The sequence below is a fragment of the Silurus meridionalis genome, chromosome 14 (assembly GCF_014805685.1).
Source record: "Silurus meridionalis isolate SWU-2019-XX chromosome 14, ASM1480568v1, whole genome shotgun sequence".
In the NCBI taxonomy this organism is placed as follows: domain Eukaryota; kingdom Metazoa; phylum Chordata; class Actinopteri; order Siluriformes; family Siluridae; genus Silurus; species Silurus meridionalis.
The window spans coordinates 19967988-19989479 of record NC_060897.1 but is presented as its reverse complement, the minus strand read 5'-3'; the positions used below and the strand labels follow the sequence as shown (position 1 = coordinate 19989479).

The following is a 21492-nucleotide window of genomic DNA, read 5'->3' as shown; positions in this document are numbered from 1 at the left end:
TTTTTTCCAACAACAAATGTAGTATTATTTGTTACATTTTTAATAGCTTCAATTACATTTATTTATCAGTAAATAAATAAATTAATGCTTATTAAAATGTTTTTATTTTTAATGTCTTATTAGTGCCATTACTTTCACTGATCTAACATAATCTAAAAATAAATCACAAATAAATTAATACAAAGATAAGAATAAATATTTGTTAATAGATACATTAAAAAAAAACTTAATAATGTACAGATTTTTTGGTAAATATGTATTTATTTGTTTATATGTTTATCTTTGTTGGTTTCATTTATGTCCTTTATTTAGGGGGGGGGTTGTTTTTGGATATAGTTATAAGTTCTTACAAATCAAAACTTTTTATTGCTTATATTTATATAATTTGATATTTTATTTAATAGCTTATTTACTTCAGCAGGGATTTATCCGAATAAATGTATTTACAAAGGAAATACAATAAAATAAATAAAAATATGACAACATTCTAGAAACTTCCCAAGCTCGTGCATTAATTTATTATGGTAATCAGTCTCCTCCCGTTTCCACCTTTTACCGTCCTTGAAGCACACGCCCCTAATTTGCATGGAGTTGCTATGGTAACTCGAGCTTCCCGTTCCAGCGTGCTCCGGTGTCGCTACTCGCGCTTTAGGAATTTGTTTGCAGCCGACAAACACTCAAACAAATAAAAATAGAGGGAAATTTGGCAGGACATGTTTAAGGCAATTTTCCATGTCGCGGAGGAAGAACCGAAATGCAGGCAGAGATGTAGCGGTGAAATAATGCGGATGTGAACAATATAAGTTAGAGTCCACATGAGTAAATTATTAGCTGGGGCACAATGCGAGGACTGGTAAGTCTAAAATCTCACTCATTCAAACTTTTTTTTTTTGCAATGTAATGTACCAATGACGAGAAATAAATCGGTAGATCACTGAACTGAGATTTGTCCTCTGAGATCTAAAGACCTGTGTGTTAACTACCTGTTCGATTGATTGTGACTTGCCATAGGGCCGAGTGATATATCGATAGACTGTCCATATCGTGATAAACGATTCTGCGATACACATCCCATTGTAACTGCTATGGTGATGCATTTTTTCAGTAGTTACAAATTAAATAAATAGATGTTGATTTGAATCAGGGGTGTCCTTGAATAGGTGGTATGGGGGGGGGGGATTAAAGAACTAAGCGATTCTTTCTTCTTACATTTTTATACATAAAAATAGAATGAAAGGCTGTATATTACCTTATTGGGAGAAAACCAGTAGTTTTATGTAAAATATTACATTGATCTAATAATCCTTGGCCTGGTTTTGGGGACCCCTGCTTTAAAGTGTTATAGTTAATATGTTTTCGAAAGCAAGACGGTGTCTATTGCTTGGCAACTGGATGTACGTGTAATGTAATTCAGTATGTATATTGCCATGTTATTTGATTCTGTTTCCTTGTATGTTTGGTTCTGAAGAAGACCGAAGGAACCAGGATGGTGAAGCAGGCCACTTCTCGTCGCGCTTTGTCTCGCTCCTTCACACATTCCTCTCGGACAGAACTCTCATCACCTTTAGCCCACTGGACCTCTCCGTCACCCCAGACCCTGTGTCAAGACCCTTCTTTCGTTCCGGAGTGGGATCCGAGCAGCGATCCCAGCCACGTCTACCTCGACGCTGCAGCAATTTTCCGGAACGCGCAGCAGGACAAGGGCGCTGCTCACCAGCTCATCGGCTACGGGAAGAAGTCGAAGGTCACAGCGCTGAAAGTTAAGGATGAGGTGTGGCAGCGCAGGGCTTATGAGTTGGCCTTCAATGCACTCAAATGTAAGTGTCATAGTTTGTTGTTTATTCTAAACCTAAAAAATTAGCATAAGAATAGATTTTTTGGTTCAGGCAGTATCCGAGATAACATCTTTGAAGCATCAAGACTTTGCTTCCTTTCATCGGCTCTGTTTTTGTCAACATGATTTCACCATTATTTATATTTCCATATAAAGTACCGTAAATAGAAGTCAGTTGCCACGTCTGCAATTTTAAACAAAGCCGTGTTGCTCCTCAGCTTATGGAGAGATACATTCTAGGGGACAGTGCTGTGAATTTCAAGAAATGGTTTGATAGATGATTCATTTCACGTGACAGCACACCTGGATCATAGGCTGTGTACATAAAAACGTATCCTATGAATGTCTGGTTCTGCCGTTTGGCATATCTGTATCCTACACACATGGCGTTCATGCTGCTGCACAGTCAGGCACTGGGATTTTTCTCTGGGACAGGTCTGAGCATTTCTGTGGTTGCTGAGCCTCATGGCATCAATGAGAGCCTTGGGGTCTGTTGCTAGGGTGAATATTTCATCAAGGGATACTCTCACATTCCCAAGTTTGATTCTGAGCCATTTTCCATTCTTTAGGGATGGTCTGTCTTTCATGGGATTTTTCATGGGTTGGGTATATTCACTTGGCCCAATGATGTCAATGAGTGATTGATTGTGTGCATGTACATCCATCCATCCATCCATCCATCCATCCATCCATCCATTTATCCATTACATCATGTTATTTCTGCACTATATTGATTATAGCCTCAGGCATGGTTGGCAGTCCATGTGTAAATTTTGTGGTAAAAAACACAACTATTCTGTTCGACCTTCTTACTGGAAAACCAATATGGGAAAAGTGGTCCTACATATGACGCAAGCTTCACATAAATTGTCTGAAGCCGCTGACAGGTCGGTTGGCCCTCAGATATTCACCTGTCTTAGAGTGCCATCACATGCATCTCATTTGAATAAGGGTCCTTATAAAGTATCTCAGACAGGGGGATAGGTAGCTCACCCCAAACCAGTGCCTGCCATGGTTGCTTTGATGCCAGTTGAGGGCTTACCTTAGTGGTATAGTATGTACTATTCAAAATGCAACCCTTTTAGTGAATCTTGTAAGCTAGCTGTTTCACTTTTTTCCAAGACTAGAAAAGAAACAATTTCCCTAAATCTTCATCTCCTCATGTATTCAATTCCTCACGTACTCGGTGTTCCCAAAGTTTTGCCATTAACTATAATTCACCAGTGCCTGAGCTGGTGTGTTTGCTCTTTCAGCGCTCGTAAAAAATACCGTCGTAAATAGGACCTCTTCCACTGGATTGCTGAAGCCATCTCCTTGGTTATGGCAGCAATGGGTTGTCACTTACTGGAGACTAAGTGCATTCCACAAAGGGGGTGGGGAGTGGTGGGGTGTTTGGATATCCTGGGCCTGATTCGATGGGAATATCAGTGGATTTTTTTTTTTTTTTTTTTTTTTTTTTAGTGTTAGCTGCTCATGCCTAATCTCATCTCAAAAATGAGATATCATGTGTGAAGCATGGTGGTGGGTGCACATGTTAAGAGCTGGCATTATACCTGTAACTGACCAAATTTTCCCTGATTGAGGTTTTTGCAGAACTTACTTTGTTCTGAACTTGTTTCAATAGGTCCTTAGTTTTTGTGACGATGTATAAGTGTATTAACTGGGAACTCTGGGGACTTCTAGAAATTTGAACTATATGTGTATATAACTTAATAAATGTACCTAAAGACCTTACCTACGGAAAAAATCGTACAAATATTTAAATTTTTGCGTGCCATTTTAATTTCCGTACGATACTTTGGGACGCTACCAGGATGTACAGAGTTCAGTTGTCTTAGTGTTAGAGCTCATATCTTTTCTGTGTTTTTGTTGTTTCAAAGCCCAATTTTAGCTCTTGTTTCTCTGCTTTTTATCGCCGTCGCCTACACATATCCCCAACCTTTTTTGCGCCACGGACCGGATTAATGTCGTACAATATTTTCACGGACCGGCCATTAAGGTGTGGCAGGAAAATACAACAAAATATTTTCTAAATATTATATTAAATGTGAATCCACTGTGTTGTTTTTTGTTCATTTTGCTCGCTTGGGGGTTAAATAATAATGTAATTTATGTATTCTTACTGTGTGGCCGGTGCCGGCCCGGGGGTTGGGGACCACTGCTCTAAAGTATATACATTAGGGTAGTGTAAATTGCTCAGTTTCGCAAAATTTTGTACTGTAAAGCATACAAATGTAATAAATGAATTGGTTAAATAAGTTGTTAATCAGTTAAATAGCTATAACATGCAAACTCATTTCCAAAGTAATTAACTGACGATTTTGTGTATGTTATTGTGTGTGAGCGAGAGAGAGAAAGAGAGAGAGAGAGAAGAAACCCGGAACAAGTAATCAGATGAGCCTCGGTATGTGCGTATGGGTGTCCAGGACAGATTGCACTCAAGGTGTCAGTGGCAGGTCGAAACCGAGTTTTGATAGGTTGATTGAGGAGAGAAGTGCGAAAAGTCTGCCGTGCCCTGAAGGAATCCCATTACCCACAATGCTGTAAATCAATTTAGCCAATGATCTGCTGTCTGGGCAGCCCAAGGCGAGTGAGAGCTCGAGAATAGCGAAGGAGTGATAAACACACAGATAAAAGAGATTAGAAGAGGATGTGGTAGAGAAGCAGAGAGATTTTGCGACAGAGGGAGGGAATGAACACATCTACCACGTATCAGCACGGCTTTACTCTAAAGATTCACCATTTCCCAGAACACCTTATTCGTTAAGCGAGATCGGACGAGTGAAGCTTTTCCGATTCATTAATGTTCCATTTCTTCCATCGTGGTGGAGTGCTGGTTGTTTTTAAGAAACACAAAGTGGCGCATTTTCATGCTAGCTGAAGAGCCGCAGGAATTATGCATGGGCCCTATACGATAGTATTTCATCTACAAATATCATTTGTTCCTATTTCGGTTATTGTAGCATTCACTAGTCTCTTTTTTGCCTCTTTTTTATTTCAGTTTATAAGACGAAATTGCTGTTACAAAGACACCACAGATCTGTAATGAAGACTTTCCTGTGGTGAAAAAACCCCTGACTGTTACTCTGACTAAATATATGCATATATGCTTCTTTCCAGAAAGCATCACCATATCAACAGTTACACAGATTTTTCAATCGGTTTATTAATATGAAGCATGCAAGTCTCGAAATAAGATGTTACTACGGAAACGTATTAAAACGAAGGCATTCATATTATCCGTGCTCGTTCTGGTTAAGTGTGTCAACACATAACATCGTTCTGTTGTCGTTATTACGTGTTTACGTTAACGTAGGCTGACGCAGGTCACGTCGGAAAGAGTGTGAAAGTGGGCGGGGCCTCTCAAGATGTGGCTCATTCTACACAGCAGATATCGCTCGCAAAGTGTGTGTGAGCGTGTGGATAATCAGGCAATCGGCGATGATGATTAGGCCCGTATCGATCCGGGATTGTTGCACGCGCAACACATTGAAATGAGACGAGACACCTGGGAAAGGCCTAATCACCTCATCGCCCCTATATCCGCAACAACGCAGAACCCTGTTCCAAAATCAATATGGCTGTCAGACACACACATATGTACACACACACTGGCTTTACCATCTTGGTGAGGTTCTTCGTCTGACTTAGTTATCTCTGTAGCTAATTATCGCAATCCCTACACCCAGGTTTTTTTAAATCTCAAGACTGGCAAATCTTTGTATCATTATGGGGACCTCACAAAATGCTGATCACATGATTTAAATGATTGAAACCATCCTTCATGCCTCAGTAAAGGTGAATAAAGGTGTGTCACGGTTCGTGTATAAGTGTGTATTGATCTCATGATTATCATGCTACGTGTGTATGTGTGTGTATGTGTGTCAGGGTGTCAAACTTAAAGTGCTATAGAGGCTTAGCAGGTTCTGAATGTATACATGAGGATTACTACATCCCCTCCCCCTCATACCTGTTTCCACGTCCGCATTTACATCCGCTATTAATCTGTCAATCTCTCCATCTTTCCTGCCCTTGACCACACCTGCGAGTCGTGGTTTTTTTGCACATGCACAGCTCCCCCTTGCCTCGCTCGTCATTCACACCCAATTGAAAACCACATGCAGACGTGCCCAGGTGCGGATCGATTTTGATAGTTCGAGTGACCTTCGAAGCTGCCCATGTGTCTCCCAGGAGCTTGATAGCTTTCTTTACGTGCGCATTAGCTGCTACATTTTAATAAGGTCTCGTCTTTACCTGGCTGACAATAAATCAGCGAATATTTCAATATCCAAGTACGTCAGTCTATCACAGTCTTCAATGTCGAACTTATATCGCGATACAGACACCAGTTACAAGGCACTGCTAAATACGCTTGCTGAGTAAAACTAAATTAAACTAAAAACACAACAGGGTGTGCTGTTACATTATAGACTACATAATTCATGGCTGGGTGGTGTAATGCAGCTCAATAAGACTCAGACTAACTGTTACAATATATCAGGGGTGGGCAATTCTTTTTCCAAAAGGGCCACATGAGAAATTGGAATGGTTTTAGAGGTCCTGAATATATATACAGTATATATATATAAAAACCCAGCATCGCAACTTAAAGTGAAATAGCAGCAGATCTTTCGTAATGCCGATTTATATTGTAATCCTTAAACATTTGATTTCAGCAAAAAAAAAATGTATACTGGACCCCCATAAGGCATTAGGGTCCCCCAAGATTACAACAACCGGGGACCTCCCATAAAACTTGACTCAATTCGAGCACTGATTAAACGAATAGAGAAAATGAATTAATGTCATTTTCTCCTTCTGCTTTAAATGTTAAATCAAAAAAGGTAAAATTTTGTTTTTCAATAGCAAATAAAAAAAAAACATAAATGGACTAAAGAATGAATTTGGAGTCTGATATGTTATGATAAGTTTCAGCTCCACTTATTAGAAGGAACAAAAAAAAAAAAAACAATGAACATGATTTAATGGCAGTGGTCTCTTTCAGAATGACCCCAACCATCAGTAGTGATTTCTTTTAAGTTTGAGAATGAAACGTGTACAGTTCATTATCTCAAGAGGAATGCGAAGTGCTTCAGAGATTGTAGGAGATGTAAATTGTGGCTATTTAGAATGCTTGATGATGTAATAATTGCTGCAAGAGCATGACTTTGACTTCATGGGGCTCTAAAGATTCCGAAAGCGTAATCAAGCTCTTTCTCGCTTCATTGCCCCCCATAACAATAACTAAGCAATGCAAAACGGAGTTGTCATTAATGTAATGTTGAAGTGTCTCAGCACTGGAAAGGAGTAATGCTTCATTTTGATGGCACAGAGGTACAAGAGAGAGAAAACAGCCAGCCAGTATCTTTTTGGTTTTCTATAACTGATTACATCTTGTGCAGGAGACACATTAAGCTCTGCTTCTTGTAGTGATGGAGGAGTGGTTTTAGAGAATTTAGTTTTTCTGAGCTGTTTCCTGGTTTGAATTTCGCGGTCTAAATTTACAGGTTTGACCGTCTTGGTTTGGGTATTCAGCTTCGGATTTCCTGGTGTGAATGTCAAAGTTTGAATTTCCAGGTTTTTAATTTTTAGATTTGTATTTACATTTTCTTTTTAATTTGTTTGTTCGAATTTCTTGTTTTTTTTTTTTTTTTTTTTTATTTATTTATTTCCACATTTGAATTTCCTAGTTTAAATTTTCAGGTTTGAAATTCCAGGTTTTTATTTCTTGTTTTGAAATTCCTGGTTTCGAATTTTCAGATTTGTATTTCCAGGTTTGAATTTTTTGGTTTCAATGTTCATGTTTGAATTCCATGGTGTGAATTTTCAGGTTTAAATTTCCATTTCTTTATATTTTGTTTGTTAGAATTTCTTTTATTATTATTATTATTATTATTTATTTATTTATTTCCACATTTGAATTTCCTAGTTTGAAATTTTTTCAGGTTTGAATTTCCAGGTGTTTATTTCTTGTTTTGAAAATCCTGGTTTTAAATTTTCAGATTTGTATTTCCTGGTTTGAATTTTCAGGTTTAAATGTTCTTTTTAGTTTGTTTGTTCGAATTTCTTATATTTTTATTTCTTTTTAATTTTTTTTTATTCCCACATTTGAATACCCAAGTTTGAATTTCTTGTTTAGAATTTTCAGGCTTGAAATTTCCTGGTTACAAAAAGTTCTCCTTTGGATTTTCAGGGTTAAACATCCTGGTTTCGATTACCGTAGTTTAAATGTACTATGTTCCTTGGTCTCTGTGCTTCCTGGATATCAGTTTTTATGCTGCCTCCTGTTTGCTCTTTCATCTCATCCTTTCTGCTGCCAGATGAGACCGAAGTTACGCTGAATGTCTGCTAGGAAAAGGCGATTATTGCGAACGCAAGAGTTGCAAGTGTATCATTAACATATTATTAAGCCCTGTGTTCCTCACCAGGACCAAGAGGGATCTCAGGCCTTGCAGGAATGCACAGCTCTCTGGGAGACATTAAAGAGCTCAGGCTGGACGAGTGCCTGTAGAGGAGGAGAAAAAGAGAAAGCTAGGGTTTTTATGGTCGTCTTGCCCTTGAGCAGAACAATGGCGTCCCTGCGTGAAGCGCTTCAGTAAATATCAGGCTGATGGTGATGTATAATCGCTGAGCACTTCTAAAGAACCTGATTAAAAGTCTGGCCTAGAGATGTGTGTTTGTGTGTGGGTGTTTGTGTGTGTGTGTGTGTGTGTGTGTGATGTGCCTGATGCAGCAATAGATAGAGAATGTTTATGGAGGGCTAGGAAGAGGTTGATGTAGTGTATGTGTGTGTAATGAGTGCTAACCCTACAGATAAAAAAAGAATAATGGAACCCAGATGTTGTACTCATCTGTCACTGCCTGTTTCTTCTTCTTTGTCGTCTTTTGTTGTTGTTATTTTGTCCTTTCATACATCACTGGCCATTGTGGCAGCCTTTACCTCTTTTAGCTCCAGACGTCTCACATCTCGCATTCCGACACAGTCTCAGCCTTCTGTTTCCTGGAAGCACGAAAAGCCAGGAGCAGTTTTGGGGTTGGTATAGATACAACTTGGGACTAAGTGGGCGGGGCTAGTGCGGTTATCTATCTATCTATCTATCTATCTATCTATCTATCTATCTATCTATCTATCTATCTATCTATCTATCTATCTATCTAGCTAGCTAGCTATCTAGCTATCTATCTAGCTATCTATCTATGTTTAGAGTTTTATTGTCTCCTGATATAGATTAAATGTTTCCATTTTTTTCCTGTTTGTTCCTGTGTTAAGAAGACTTTTTCTAGTTTTTTTGGATTCTTGGTAGTTCCTGCAGTTGGTCAGTTACCTTCTTTCCTGTTTTCCTTTTTTATTATTATTTTTGTTTGTAATTCACCTTTCCAATCAATTTCATATTTAGCCACTAGTCACCATCAGTTTTGGACAGTAACGAAGTAAATGTAATTCATTACTGTACTTAAATAGCTTTTTCACGTATCTGTACTTTACTGGAGTATTTCCATTTGAGGAGAATTTAAACTTCAATACATTTCAAAGTCAAATATCTCACTTTTTACTCAACTACATTTAGCACAATCATGACTTGTCCAGCACTCAGCAACCACCAATCAGAGCAAAGCACGCTGTGTTTTGATCTTGTTCCGATTGCAGCTTGGTGGTATCTATTTAACATATTTTTCGGACTATAAGCCGCTACTTTTTTCCCACGTTTTGAACACCGCGGCTTAAACAACGAAGTGGCTAATTTATGAATTTTTCCTGGGTTTTTCCCGGTTTCACAAACTTCAAGCCAAAAAACTGAACCCTATAACATTAGACCAATGGAATTTCCGAACGGAAACGAAAAAACGCTCCTCACCTGTGTTCTGAGCTGCACGGCATCGGGAGAAAAAACGTTTTTTTAAACGCACGATGATGCCAAAAAATAAACTCCCGAGAGAAATAGTTGTGAAAGGAAGGAGGAAGACAGTGAACAATGACTTACTTGGTCGGCTACTGTTTAGATACAAGCCGTTGTAGCGCGTTGAGTCTGGGTGAAGGGAGAGCTCGCTAACTCCAGTTGCAACAGAAATCATATAAGCACAGACAGGTTTCCAAAACTCGTGCTTTTTTATTTTTCTTGGCAACAGCGTTACGAGTTAGTCAAAGAAACTTAGTAATCAGCATCAAAAAATAATGAGGACATAATCCTCAGTCTTACACACATGCAGTAATAGCGGAAAAATGCAGTGGCATGCTATTTCCAAAATACCACTCTGCTCTTAAAGGAAGCGCAACATATTTCACCCGTTACACCGTGTGTAACGTGTCTTTCGTTAAAGCCTGTGTAAAGTACATTAGTGTAGACTTATATAGTGCGGCTTATATATGGGTGCGCTTTATAGTCCAGAAATTACGGTAGATCATTTCTCTCTCACTTTGCAGTCTCCCCAACATGCTCTCAGATGACACTGTTTCAATCATCTCATCAATCCAATCTTTTAGGTTTTGGGGCGTTTCCAATTGCAGCCAGTCAGATCATCTGGGCAGCTGTGATACCAACAATTATAAGAAGGGTAAATGCATATTTTGCCACCACTGATTTATCTCCATGAAGGCGTAATTGGTTTAATATAGTAAATTGAAGCCCAGCCACTCTACGCCAGAATGGCTTAACCAAAGAACGTTCAAAAATCATACTGTATGTAAATAAGTGCGCTCGTCTCCCTTATATTTCCGGCATAGATTATATCCTGTTACCTCCATCCTGTAAAGTCTAGATGGTGTATAATAATATCTATATACTTTTTTTTGTAATAAATGAATTTCCCCCCAGCTTCACTTATACAGTTATTTTCCAACCCTTTTCTGGTTTTTGCTTACTTCCTGGTTGCCTCTTCCATGTTTTTTGCTTTCGGCATTTCCGTTTTCAGTGTTTCCCGTATGTATTTATTTTGTGGGTGATTTCACGGTGATTCCTGGTAAACGTTTTCTGCATTCCCTGATTTTTTTCCAGACTCTATATTTCTAGGTTTCGGCGATTGCCTGGGGGGTTTCTGGTGTCTTGTTTTTCTACTTCCCGTCCTTGTTTTCTTGCTTTTTTTTTTTTTTTTTTGTATTTGTGCTGTAGCGTTGCAACATGTGGCATTATTGTTATATCGCAGCTCCAGGGTCTCTCTAGAGCTTTGTTTTTTCTCTGCATTTAACATCACATATTCTCCAGAAGATTGTGTGGGTTTTCTTCAGGTTTTTCCGGTTTCCTCTGAACTTACAAAAATTTGATGGACCATGTTAAATTGTGCCAACCTGTGGTTAAGAGTGCACATAGTGCTCAGTGATGGCCTTTTCCAGGATAAATAACTTACTGTAGATAAATTACTGAATACCTAACCTGCTGATTTTCTCTCTCTCAAAGTGAGAGAGAAAGAGAGAGAGAGAGCTAATGTACAACAAAACAAACACAATCCACACACATATGTTTGGGCTACAGCCATATATATATATATAAATGTTTGTGTGTGTATTGTGTTTGTTCTGTTGTACTTCATTAGCTCTCACACACACACACACACACACACACACACACACACATTTGGCCTACAGCCATAGCATTGCATCTAAGCATCCTCCCTGTGTGTGTGTTTGTCTATGTGCATGTAAGTGTGTGCACACGCACACACAACATTATCTATCTATCTATCTATCTATCTATCTATCTATCTATCTATCTATCTATCTATCTATCTATCTATCTATCTATCTATCTATCTATCTATCTATCTGCATTTCTTTCTTTTGTTCTTTCTCTTTCTCTTTTTTATTTCGTTGCTGCACTGCATTCTTTATAGCTTATAAATTTCAATTTTTCTCTCTTCTCTGGTACCCCCCCTCTCTCTCTCTCTCCTCTACTGATTTCTCTCTTGGCTGTCCTCTCCTTCCCTTATTTCTCGTAATCTCCTCTTATCAACGATTCTCTTCCTCTGTTCCGTTTTTCTCTCTCTCTCTCTCTCTCTCTCTCTCTCTCTCTCTCTCTCTCTCTCTCTTTTATCTCTGTCTTGATTTCTGTGATACATGGTCTTTTGTACCCTTTCATTCTTTACCCCTTCAATCATTTTCTCTCTCTTGTATTCTCACCAAACCTTTCTTCTCATGCTCTCTCTTTTCGCTCTTTCTTTCTTTCTCTTTCACTTTCTGCCTGTCATTATTACCTCCTTTCCTCTCCACTCATTTATTGCTCATAAAGTCCCATTTCCATCCTCTCTCTCTCTCTCCCCCTCTCATTTTCACGCCTCAGCCTCCTCTCTTTTACGTCACGTGCTTTTTTTCCCCTCATTCTCATATTTTATGAGGTGTAATCTCCTCTTCTCCTTCCCCTGTCTCACTCTTTATTACTCATAAACTCCCGATTTCTCTCTCTCATCTCATTAAATATTCTGCTCCACTCTCATCTTTTTTTTATTTTTTTTATTTTACCTTTCCACCATGTAAGAAAAGCCAATGTTGCTTCCAAGCCCGTGTTCTTCAGAAGGTGTGGCGTAAAAGCACATGAAATCCTTTTCAAATATAAATGTTTTGAAACGTTACAGCACGCCTTTATTTTTTCGCAGTAATGTTTCGTTCAGGACGGTGACAAAACCGGGTTTTAACAAAATTAGCTACTGGTTTATGTGTTACACTTCAATGCACGTTGTAATTATGAACTAAGAATATTTTCTTTTTTCACTAGCACGGAAAGTTTGAGCAAGGCCCTTAAGCTTCAACTGTTCAGTTGTATGAATGGGATATTTGTATCGTAATTCGCTCTCAATAAGGGTAATTCCATAAATATTCAAGTATGACATGGCATTCTTAAGTGTCCGCCATTTTCTCACCTCAGAAAGCTCTATCTGCCCTCTTCCACATACCCCATATGGATAAAAGTTTGTGCACATAATTCATCTGTTCAATGGGGTTGAGGTCGGAGCTTTATAGATGTTTCCGCTCCAGCAAACCTGTAAATTCATAGAGATGGATTTGTGCAGATGTTTAAACAACATAGATCCAAAGACAAAAACACAAAGGTGTACATCGAACTTTGTGTTAACGGTTCCGGGACGAATCACATACGGCTGGAAAAGTCGGGTGACCCAATACTTTTATCCGTATAGTGTACATGAGCTTGTAGATGCTCCTGATTGTCTTGTTTCGTTATGACTGACAGTGCAGAGAGAGTATGACACGGCTCCCACCCAGAATCTATAGACATCTGAAAGTTTCGAAATAAATACGGTTTGTATCGCCTATATCAGTGTTTTTTTTCTAACATTAGGGTTCAGACGTATTTAACGGTTTGCCACATAGCTAAATCCAGCATCTGTTTCAATTTTATATAACAGTTTTTAATGATGGAGAGTTTATTTGCCCATGATTTTGTCTTCCTTAGATCAAGAGATGCTGGAGGACATCATGATCAACAGCAGCTTCTACTCATCCAAACTAGTGGTAAGTGAAAACATCTAAATGTCGTTATATCGACTATGGCTACGGGGGTTAAAATTGGATTTTAATGAGGCAAAAAGTCTGTGGCTAGTTTTTGTTTTTTAATCCGGCTGCTTGAAACAGCACTGGCAGTACCCTCTTAGGGTGTTCTCTCTAGGTTTGGGTGGATATGTCAATATAACACTTGCTATATTTTTAAATGTTTATGATTAATCGAGTGTGCTAACATGTCGACACAATAAAACAGTTGTATATAACCACCTAGCTAAAAATAGTAGCTTGCTTGTTTTTGGGACTAGTTTGCATTCTGCATTCTGTGAACAAACTGCTGAGTCATTTTAAACAGGCTACCTACTACTAGCTAGCTAGACATGAAAAAGTAGCTAGCAATTTCTTGCATCTATCATTTCCCATTATAAAGTTCAGGTTTTGTGATTTTTTCAGGGTTTTTTTACGATCATTTCAGCTTTTGTGATTCACATTTGCTCGTCTAAGTCTAAAGATTCATCTCGAGGTCAAGATCTCCGAATAACTCTCCATAAACTCTCTGCTCTCCCTTTCAGCCACTGCTCGCAACCTTGGGGTAACGATGGTCAACCAACTGTCCTTCTCCCCACATGTTGCTAATGTGGCTCGTTCTTGTCGTTTCCTTCTCTACAACATCCGAAGGATTCCACCATTTCTGTCCACACAGGCTGCTCGAGTGCTTGTTCAGTCTCTTGTCATTTTGATACTGGACTACTACAGCGCTCTGCTTTCATCCACTGCAAATGATCCAAAAGACAGCTGCGTGACTTGTGTTCAACCTGCCACACCACCCCACTGCTGCGCTCTCTCCACCGGCTTCCAGTAGCTGCACGTATCAGATTCAAAACACCGATGCTTGCTTACAAGGCCAAAAATAGACCAGCGCCATCTTACCTCAGAGACCTCATCATGCCTTGCACTGCACCACGCTGCCTGAGATCTTCCAGCACTGCTCGACTGGTACCACCTTCTATCAGGGGAAGAGGTAAGTATACCTCAAGGCTTTTCTCTGTTCTGGCACCGAGGTGGTGGAATGAACTTCTCCTAGATCTCCTAGCAGCGGAGTCCCTGGCTATCTTCGGGTGAAGACCTACCTCTTCCTGAAACACTTAAACTAACACTTTCCAGGTTTGCTTTGTTTTAAAAAATAAAAAACTCTCAACAGAGTTGTTTTTTGTATTTTTTTTTTCCTTTTTGTACGTCGCTCTGGACAAGGCGGACTGCTATATGCCAAAAATGTAAATGTAAGAACAATTTTACTCTTAATTAGAATAGTTATGTAGCTGAACTGTACAGCTTTACAGTGAATGCACATCACAAATGTTCTGCCCATCCCACACTAGATCTTGAGTGGCCTTCTTTTGAGCTCTGATCTCATCCCTATTGAACACCTTTGGGATGAATTGGAACACTGACTGCACAACAGACATCCTCACCCTCACCTACCTCGGTACCCGATCCCGTAACTGAATAAAATGTAGACATCTTCAAAGAAGAGTGGAGGATATTATAACAACAAATGGGTATTGAATGTGGAATAGGATGTTCTCATATGAATCTTATGGTCAAGTGTCTACTTAGTGTAGCTGCTATAATGTAAGTGATAACAGAAACGTCCACAGAATGATTAGTTTTAAAAGGGACTGGTATCTTTAGAACAAAAATAAGACAAAAAGACGATGTTTAATTTTTTCTGCACTTATCCCAAAGGACACTTATCCACGGAAGTCTAATGGCTACTGTATGTTTGATGGCATCGGGACCACTCTGTATCTGGACTGAATCGAGTACAATGTAGACATTATTTAGGATTCTTGGTGTTATTTGGGACCTCAGACTGTTCCTTGAACTGCATGGAGGTGCCCGGTTTCATCTTTTGATGGCGGGTCAAAAGGTTTTCGGAGTGCGCACACACAAACACATTATAGTTTGACGGCAGGAAGTGTATTTTAGCATTGAGTTATAGCTGCCGGTGCGACTTTGACAGCATAACCGATTAATCTTTCATCCGGCTTATAGTTAATCACACACTGCATTTTATCCACCAGCCAAAAGTCCATCTGGCCTTATTAATCATTAAAGTGTGCGTGTGTGTGTGTTTAAGGAGCTAATGAATGATCGGTATGCTCTAGCAGCATTTCATGTCACTCTTAATGGAGTGGTAATATTACCGATCACGCCATGTTGAGCCATGCTCGTACGTTTCTAAGCTGTGAACTTTAATTTATTACCTGTTTCACTTTTTTTTAACACATCTTTAGGATTTTGTAGATTTAGGGTTTCTTTTTATTAACTGCTTGAGTAAACCAAGACATTTGAAGATCGTGCTTAATATATGTAGTGTATTTCATTATACATTCATATAATATATAAACCTAGTAAATCCCCAATGGCAGCTATGAGTACCTTTTTAGAAGCTGTATGTCAAATTCAATCAGTTGTTGTTGGTCTATTTTTCTTTCCTTATTCTTCTTGTAGCCATGTTTAAGATAAGATATACCTTTATTCTTCCCACAGTGGGGAAATTTCTGTTACAGCAGCAAAGAAAAAGAAATGTGCAAATGTGTGTATATATATATATATATATATATATATATATATATATATATATATATATATATATATATATATATATAGGGGTTTTCCATTTAGTCCCCATTTGCTCTTAAAACCTCCATTCTTCTGGGAAGATGTTCCACTAGATTTTTGGTAGATTTGTGCTCATTCATCAACAAGGATGTTAGTAAAGTCAGATACAGGTGTAGGTGAGATGAGTAGGTCTGGGGTGTAGTCAGAATTCACATTCATCCCAAAGGTGTTCAATGGGTTTAAGGTCAGAGCTCTATAGCAGGCCACAAAAGAGCTTTCACTCCAACCTCCATTCAATCTTTAACCACATTTTCATCAAAGTTCACCATATTGTTACAACATTGCACCACTATTTCAAAAAATAAGGGTCGGCATTTCCATTTTGAAGGATCCTGAGTCATCTAGAGATGTACCAACTTCAGTTGGATTCCACTTCATCAAGATTTCAGATATTGGACTTTAAGGATAAACATTCTACATATGCTGTTTCTCCATCATTCAACATTTAAAGGGTCTTGCATTGAGGAGTTGGTGTTGAATCTATAATGATCTCAGCTTCTGAGCTAATTTATAAGTTGCTCAAGAGCACCTGGTTCCACAACTCCAATGGACTGTAGAAGACTGTAGAAAAGACATTTCTTATTATCACACACTCGGTGCTTGTGATATATCTCACTCTCCCGGTGTTTGTAAAGTTTTTTATGATTTATAATCACACACTTGGTGTCACCCAGATGGGAACGAGTTCCCCTTTTGAGTCTGGTTCCTCTTAAGGTTTCTTCCTCATACCATCTAAAGGGAGTTTTTCCTTACCACCTTCGCCCTAGTCTGCTCATCAGGAAAAATTCAAATATAAGTGAATTTCGTTCTATAATTATTAGTCTATTGCTAAAAAACAATATAGAAATGAAATACAATTAAATTTAATTGAATTTTACCACATTATTACAACAGATTCACATTTTACCATATTTCCTCACATCTCCACTACATTTTCAACACATTTTTAAAATGTATTACCAAAATCCAGCATATTTCACATTTGACTGCATTTCTCAACATTTTCACCAAATTTTGTGTTTTGGCACTAAAATCAAACACACGATTTAGACTTCATTAATCCGTAAATAAAATTGCAGGGACCCATCCTCCGTCGATCGGGTACACAATTTATTTCATGCATAAAAATGCTCTCGTGAACGTTTCGCGGATAAATACAGTATATCCGTTCCAGGTTTGATAAACGAGGTCCAATCAGTGGAAATTCACTTAATCACATAGAGAGAGAGAGGGAGAAAAGCGTATTAAATATAATGGTGTCAGGTATCGTTTTCCGTCGCCGTTCGACTTCTTCCTCCTGTCAGCGTCGACACACATGATCGCGTTTGGCAGATGTAATATAGAGGAATGATGTGCAGAAATAAAAAACACACACAGCAAAGCTTTTACTGAATGTCAGCTCAATATTTCAGCTTGTAGCTGTGCAGCGGTGCTCGCTGTAAGTCAGTCCAGCACTTCAACCCAGTGTGATTCCGACTTCCTGTTTTAGCAGGAAATATGTGTGTGTGTATGTGTGTATATATATATACAAACACACACTGATTATAACACTATGAGTGAAGAAAATAACACTGATCTCTCCATCATGGTACCTGTTAGTGGGTGGAATATATTATTTAGCAAATTAACATTTTGTCCTCATTTTAAAGCATGAAAAATGGGCAAGCGTAAACATTCGAGCGAGTTTGAACAAGGGCCAAATTGTGACTATTTGTGATGACTAAGTCCAAGCGTCTCTAAAACTGCAGCTCTTGTGGGCTGTTCCTGGTCTCTAGTTTTCAGTATCTATCAAAAGTGCTCCAAGGAAGGAAACAGTGGTGAACCGGTGACAGGGTCGTAAGCGGCCGAGGTTCATTGAAGCACGTGGGGAGCGATGGCTGGTCCATGTGGTCCGATCCAACAGACGAACTCCTGTAGCTGAAACTGCTAAAGACGTTAATGCTCTATGGGTAAGAACTGTTTTGTCAGCAATAGGGGAACCCTGACAAAATATTGGGACACCTGACTTTTCCAGCCATATGTCCTTCTTTCCCAAACTGTTCCCACAAAATTGGAGGCACACAATTGTATAGGACATCATTTGGATTAACTAGAATGACTTTTTCCCTTCACTTGAACTAGGAGACCCAAAAATGTTTCATCATGACAATGTCCCTGTGCACAAAGCCAGCTCCATGAGGATATGCTTTACTTGGGTGGGAGTGGAAGATCTGCTATAGAGCTTTTGACCCTCAACCCTATTGAACACTTTTGGAATGAATTGGATTGCTGACTGCACACCAGGCCTTCTCATCTCACACACACAAATCCCCACAAGCACACTCCAAAATCTAGGGTCCACATACTTCCAGAAGAGTGGAATTATATGTTCAAAATGTAGGTGCCAGGTTTCCACAAACATTTGTCCATATGGTAAATGATGTCCCAATACCTGAGGATATTCTTAACAAAATTCTTCGAAATTCTCTATATTAGTTTCCAAATATCATTCAAATCGCCAAGTAATGAGATTGAAATGTTTTTGTAATTGATGTTAGATCTCAGAAAAGTGTGTTGCAATAAAGTATCACAATATCAATGTAGTATTGTCATGTTGCCCCACACTAATCATTACATCCCCAGAGTGAGGAAGTCTCAGCTGTTTGTGTACATACACACACACACACACACACACACACACACACACACACACACACACACACACACACTCTCCAGAGACTAAGTACAGCCATTACGAATGATAAATTTTCCCATGTTACAATTTTCTGGATTGTTACACTGCATCCTGGGAGAGAACATAAAATCACCACACACTTTTTTTTTTTTTTTTACTTTCTGGCTCTTTCTCTTTTTCATTCCCTTGTGCTTTTCTCTCTCACTCTCTGATCTTTCAAAGAGTTCCTTTGCTCTGCCAATCTCACTTCACCCAAACACAAACATGTCTCATACTCAATCTTTATTCGCGCCTGAGAGGTTTTTGCAGCCTGACTCTATTCTGGGAGCAGATTTTGAATCAAATTTTATGTCCTAACTTGAGAAAATAAAACAATACTAAGCAAACGATCAAAACCCCATAAAACTCCACTTTCCTGGTTGTAGCTTTTGGAACAATGTAGTAAATATTAAGACTTCAGCTGACTGAAATCGGTCACCATTTTATACCACAATACAGTGCATACAGTATAAACTGTATGTATATATATATATATATGTGTATATGTTAACTAATGAGTTCCAGCAGGACTCTGTCTGTTAGCTTAGCGTCCTGAGCTTAGCGCTTAGCCACAACCCATCAGGGAGCACCATTGCTGGGCGACATGAGGCGCTGAACCTCATAGGTCCTGTCTGCGACCTTGCTAAAGGACAAAGGAGACATCACGAGAATAGAAAATGAGAATAGAAGGAGGGAAGTCTTTCAGACTGTTTGTTGTGTCATCATTTCAGAACACAGGAGCGTAGCGATTTATTACCAAAGTTGAGATCACGTGTGTTTTTCTGTAAATAGGATGATCCGAGACCTCACAGCAGATATACACTATTCAGTCAGATGTATTTCATATATTATTAATATATTTGATACACTCTGTACGTGTATAAGAAGACGCTTGCTTTTTGTTTGATCTCTCTTAGCCGGACGAGCAGATGAGTTTGGTGGCTGTGATATTGTACGACTTGCAGGACCGAAATTTCCTCCAACGTGAGCGACCGGCCAATCGGGACATGCCGGAGGAGGTGGCTCAAGTCAGGCATGTGGAAAACTGTCTGCTCAGGTAATGGGATTCATACACGCCTTTGCCACAATGCATATTGACATACCACAATGCTTCTGGGAGAATGTCCTTCAGATAGATGAGAGCTTTTTTGGCAAGGCACTTCAGCTGTATGTTCACAAACATACTTTCAAAGTAAAGAACATGATGCCTACTGTACTTTGTGCAGGGCAAAAGGAAATCTCAAGGCTACTAAGTCATTCTAGAGCAAAAACATCTAGCTAAAAACACCCAAGAACAATACCCCAGACTATTCTGATGTGTCTTTCAGTGGAAAAAGTTCAAAAAGGCAGTTTGATGAAGGCACCCTTCAAATCTGAGACAGCTAGAGCACTGTGTTTATCAGGAAATGAGTTAAACTACCTTTAGACAGGTCTAGAAGTCTTACTGAGACCTACAGAAATGGCTTGTTTGCAGCGATTGCCTCTAAAGGTTGTGCAAGGTCAGACTTTAAGCGTCCCATCATTTCTATCCATGCCCTTTCTATTTGTTTTACAAGTATTGGGGCACCTGACTTTTCCAGCCATATGTGCTTCTTTCACAAACTGTTCACACAATAGTTGGACGCACACAATTGTATTGGACGTCACTGGATGCGGTCACATAAAATTTTGCCTTCACTTGAACTAGGAGACCCAAACTTGCTCTATGAAGATATGCTTTACATTGGACTGGAGTGGAAGATGTCAAACTGGAACCCCAGGCTTCCTCACCCTATTTACATCAGTACCTGCCTTTACTAATGCCCTTGTTGCTGAATAAGCACAAATCTCCACAAAATCTAGCGGAACAACTTTATAGAAGAGTGGAGGTTATTATAAGAGCAAATGGGCACTAAATGTGGAATGGGATGTTCAAAACGCACAGGTCAGGTGTCCACAAACCTTTGTCAGTTGTATAGTGTTATGATTTAAATGATTTGTGTGACTTTTCTAGTGCGAAACAATTCGAGACATAACTACTGCACAAGAATCCAGGTACAAGATACCACCTCACCTATGTGTCTGAATTACAACCACCTCTCTACCGAATTTTTATTTAATATAACGCACGGACGGATTCGTGTCTCACGTTTGTCATTTATGTGTCTCAGGTTTAAGACGAAGCTGGCAGCAGCTTTAGCGCGCTGCAGAATCGAACACAACCTGCTGAGCATCGACTGCATGCTGCCAGAGAGCGTCAGACTGAGCCAGGAGAGAGGGTCTAATCTGCCCATTCACGCCTGGATTAATACACTGCGCACCAGGTATACACACACACACACACACACACACACACACACACACACACACACGTGAGAGTGAGAGAAATAGAGAGACTGAGAGAGACTGTAGTCGCAGTTTGAGATAAACCACATTGCAAAGTCCTTTACAACATGCTGCCCTAAGGTTAACTGGAAGCTTTGGAATGGAGTGTGTGTGTGTGTGTGTGTGTGTGTGTGTGTGTGTGTGTGTGTGTGTGTAGTGGTAAAATAGTTTATTGTCCTGTTCTGCTGCTGGGATTCCATTAAGTCTGTTCTCCTATGTTTAACCTCCATTCCACACTGACGCATCTTATTTCATACAGATCTGTTTGTGTACGTGTGTGTACGTGTGTGTGTGTGTGTGTTGGGGGGGTGGTTTGGTCATAGCTCATGCGAGAGCCCTAGGGCACGCTGACCATGGGTCGATAAATCGTACCGAACCACAGGCAGATGCAATCAGAGCTTTTGGATGAACAACACACACACACACACACACACACACACACACACACAC

At 39.4% G+C, this 21492-nt stretch overlaps 1 protein-coding gene across 4 annotated transcripts in view; it reads left to right on the top strand.

Annotated features, from left to right (window-relative positions):
* The first annotated feature begins 609 nt into the window (after positions 1-609).
* Positions 610-21492, top strand: part of LOC124396791 (putative methyltransferase NSUN7) — a 39220-nt gene continuing 18337 nt past the window's right edge. For 2 of the 4 annotated variants that reach the window (XM_046866092.1, XM_046866091.1), the window contains exons 1-5: positions 610-853; positions 1469-1817; positions 13234-13292; positions 19596-19735; positions 20829-20981. In XM_046866092.1, coding sequence (XP_046722048.1) covers positions 842-853; positions 1469-1817; positions 13234-13292; positions 19596-19735; positions 20829-20981 — 713 coding nt within the window. In that variant the 5' untranslated portion in view covers positions 610-841. Of the gene's footprint in view, positions 854-1468; positions 1818-8275; positions 8448-8783; positions 8868-13233; positions 13293-19595; positions 19736-20671; positions 20982-21492 lie in introns of those variants that run through there. The other 2 variants (XM_046866093.1, XM_046866094.1) reach the window with 2 other exon arrangements.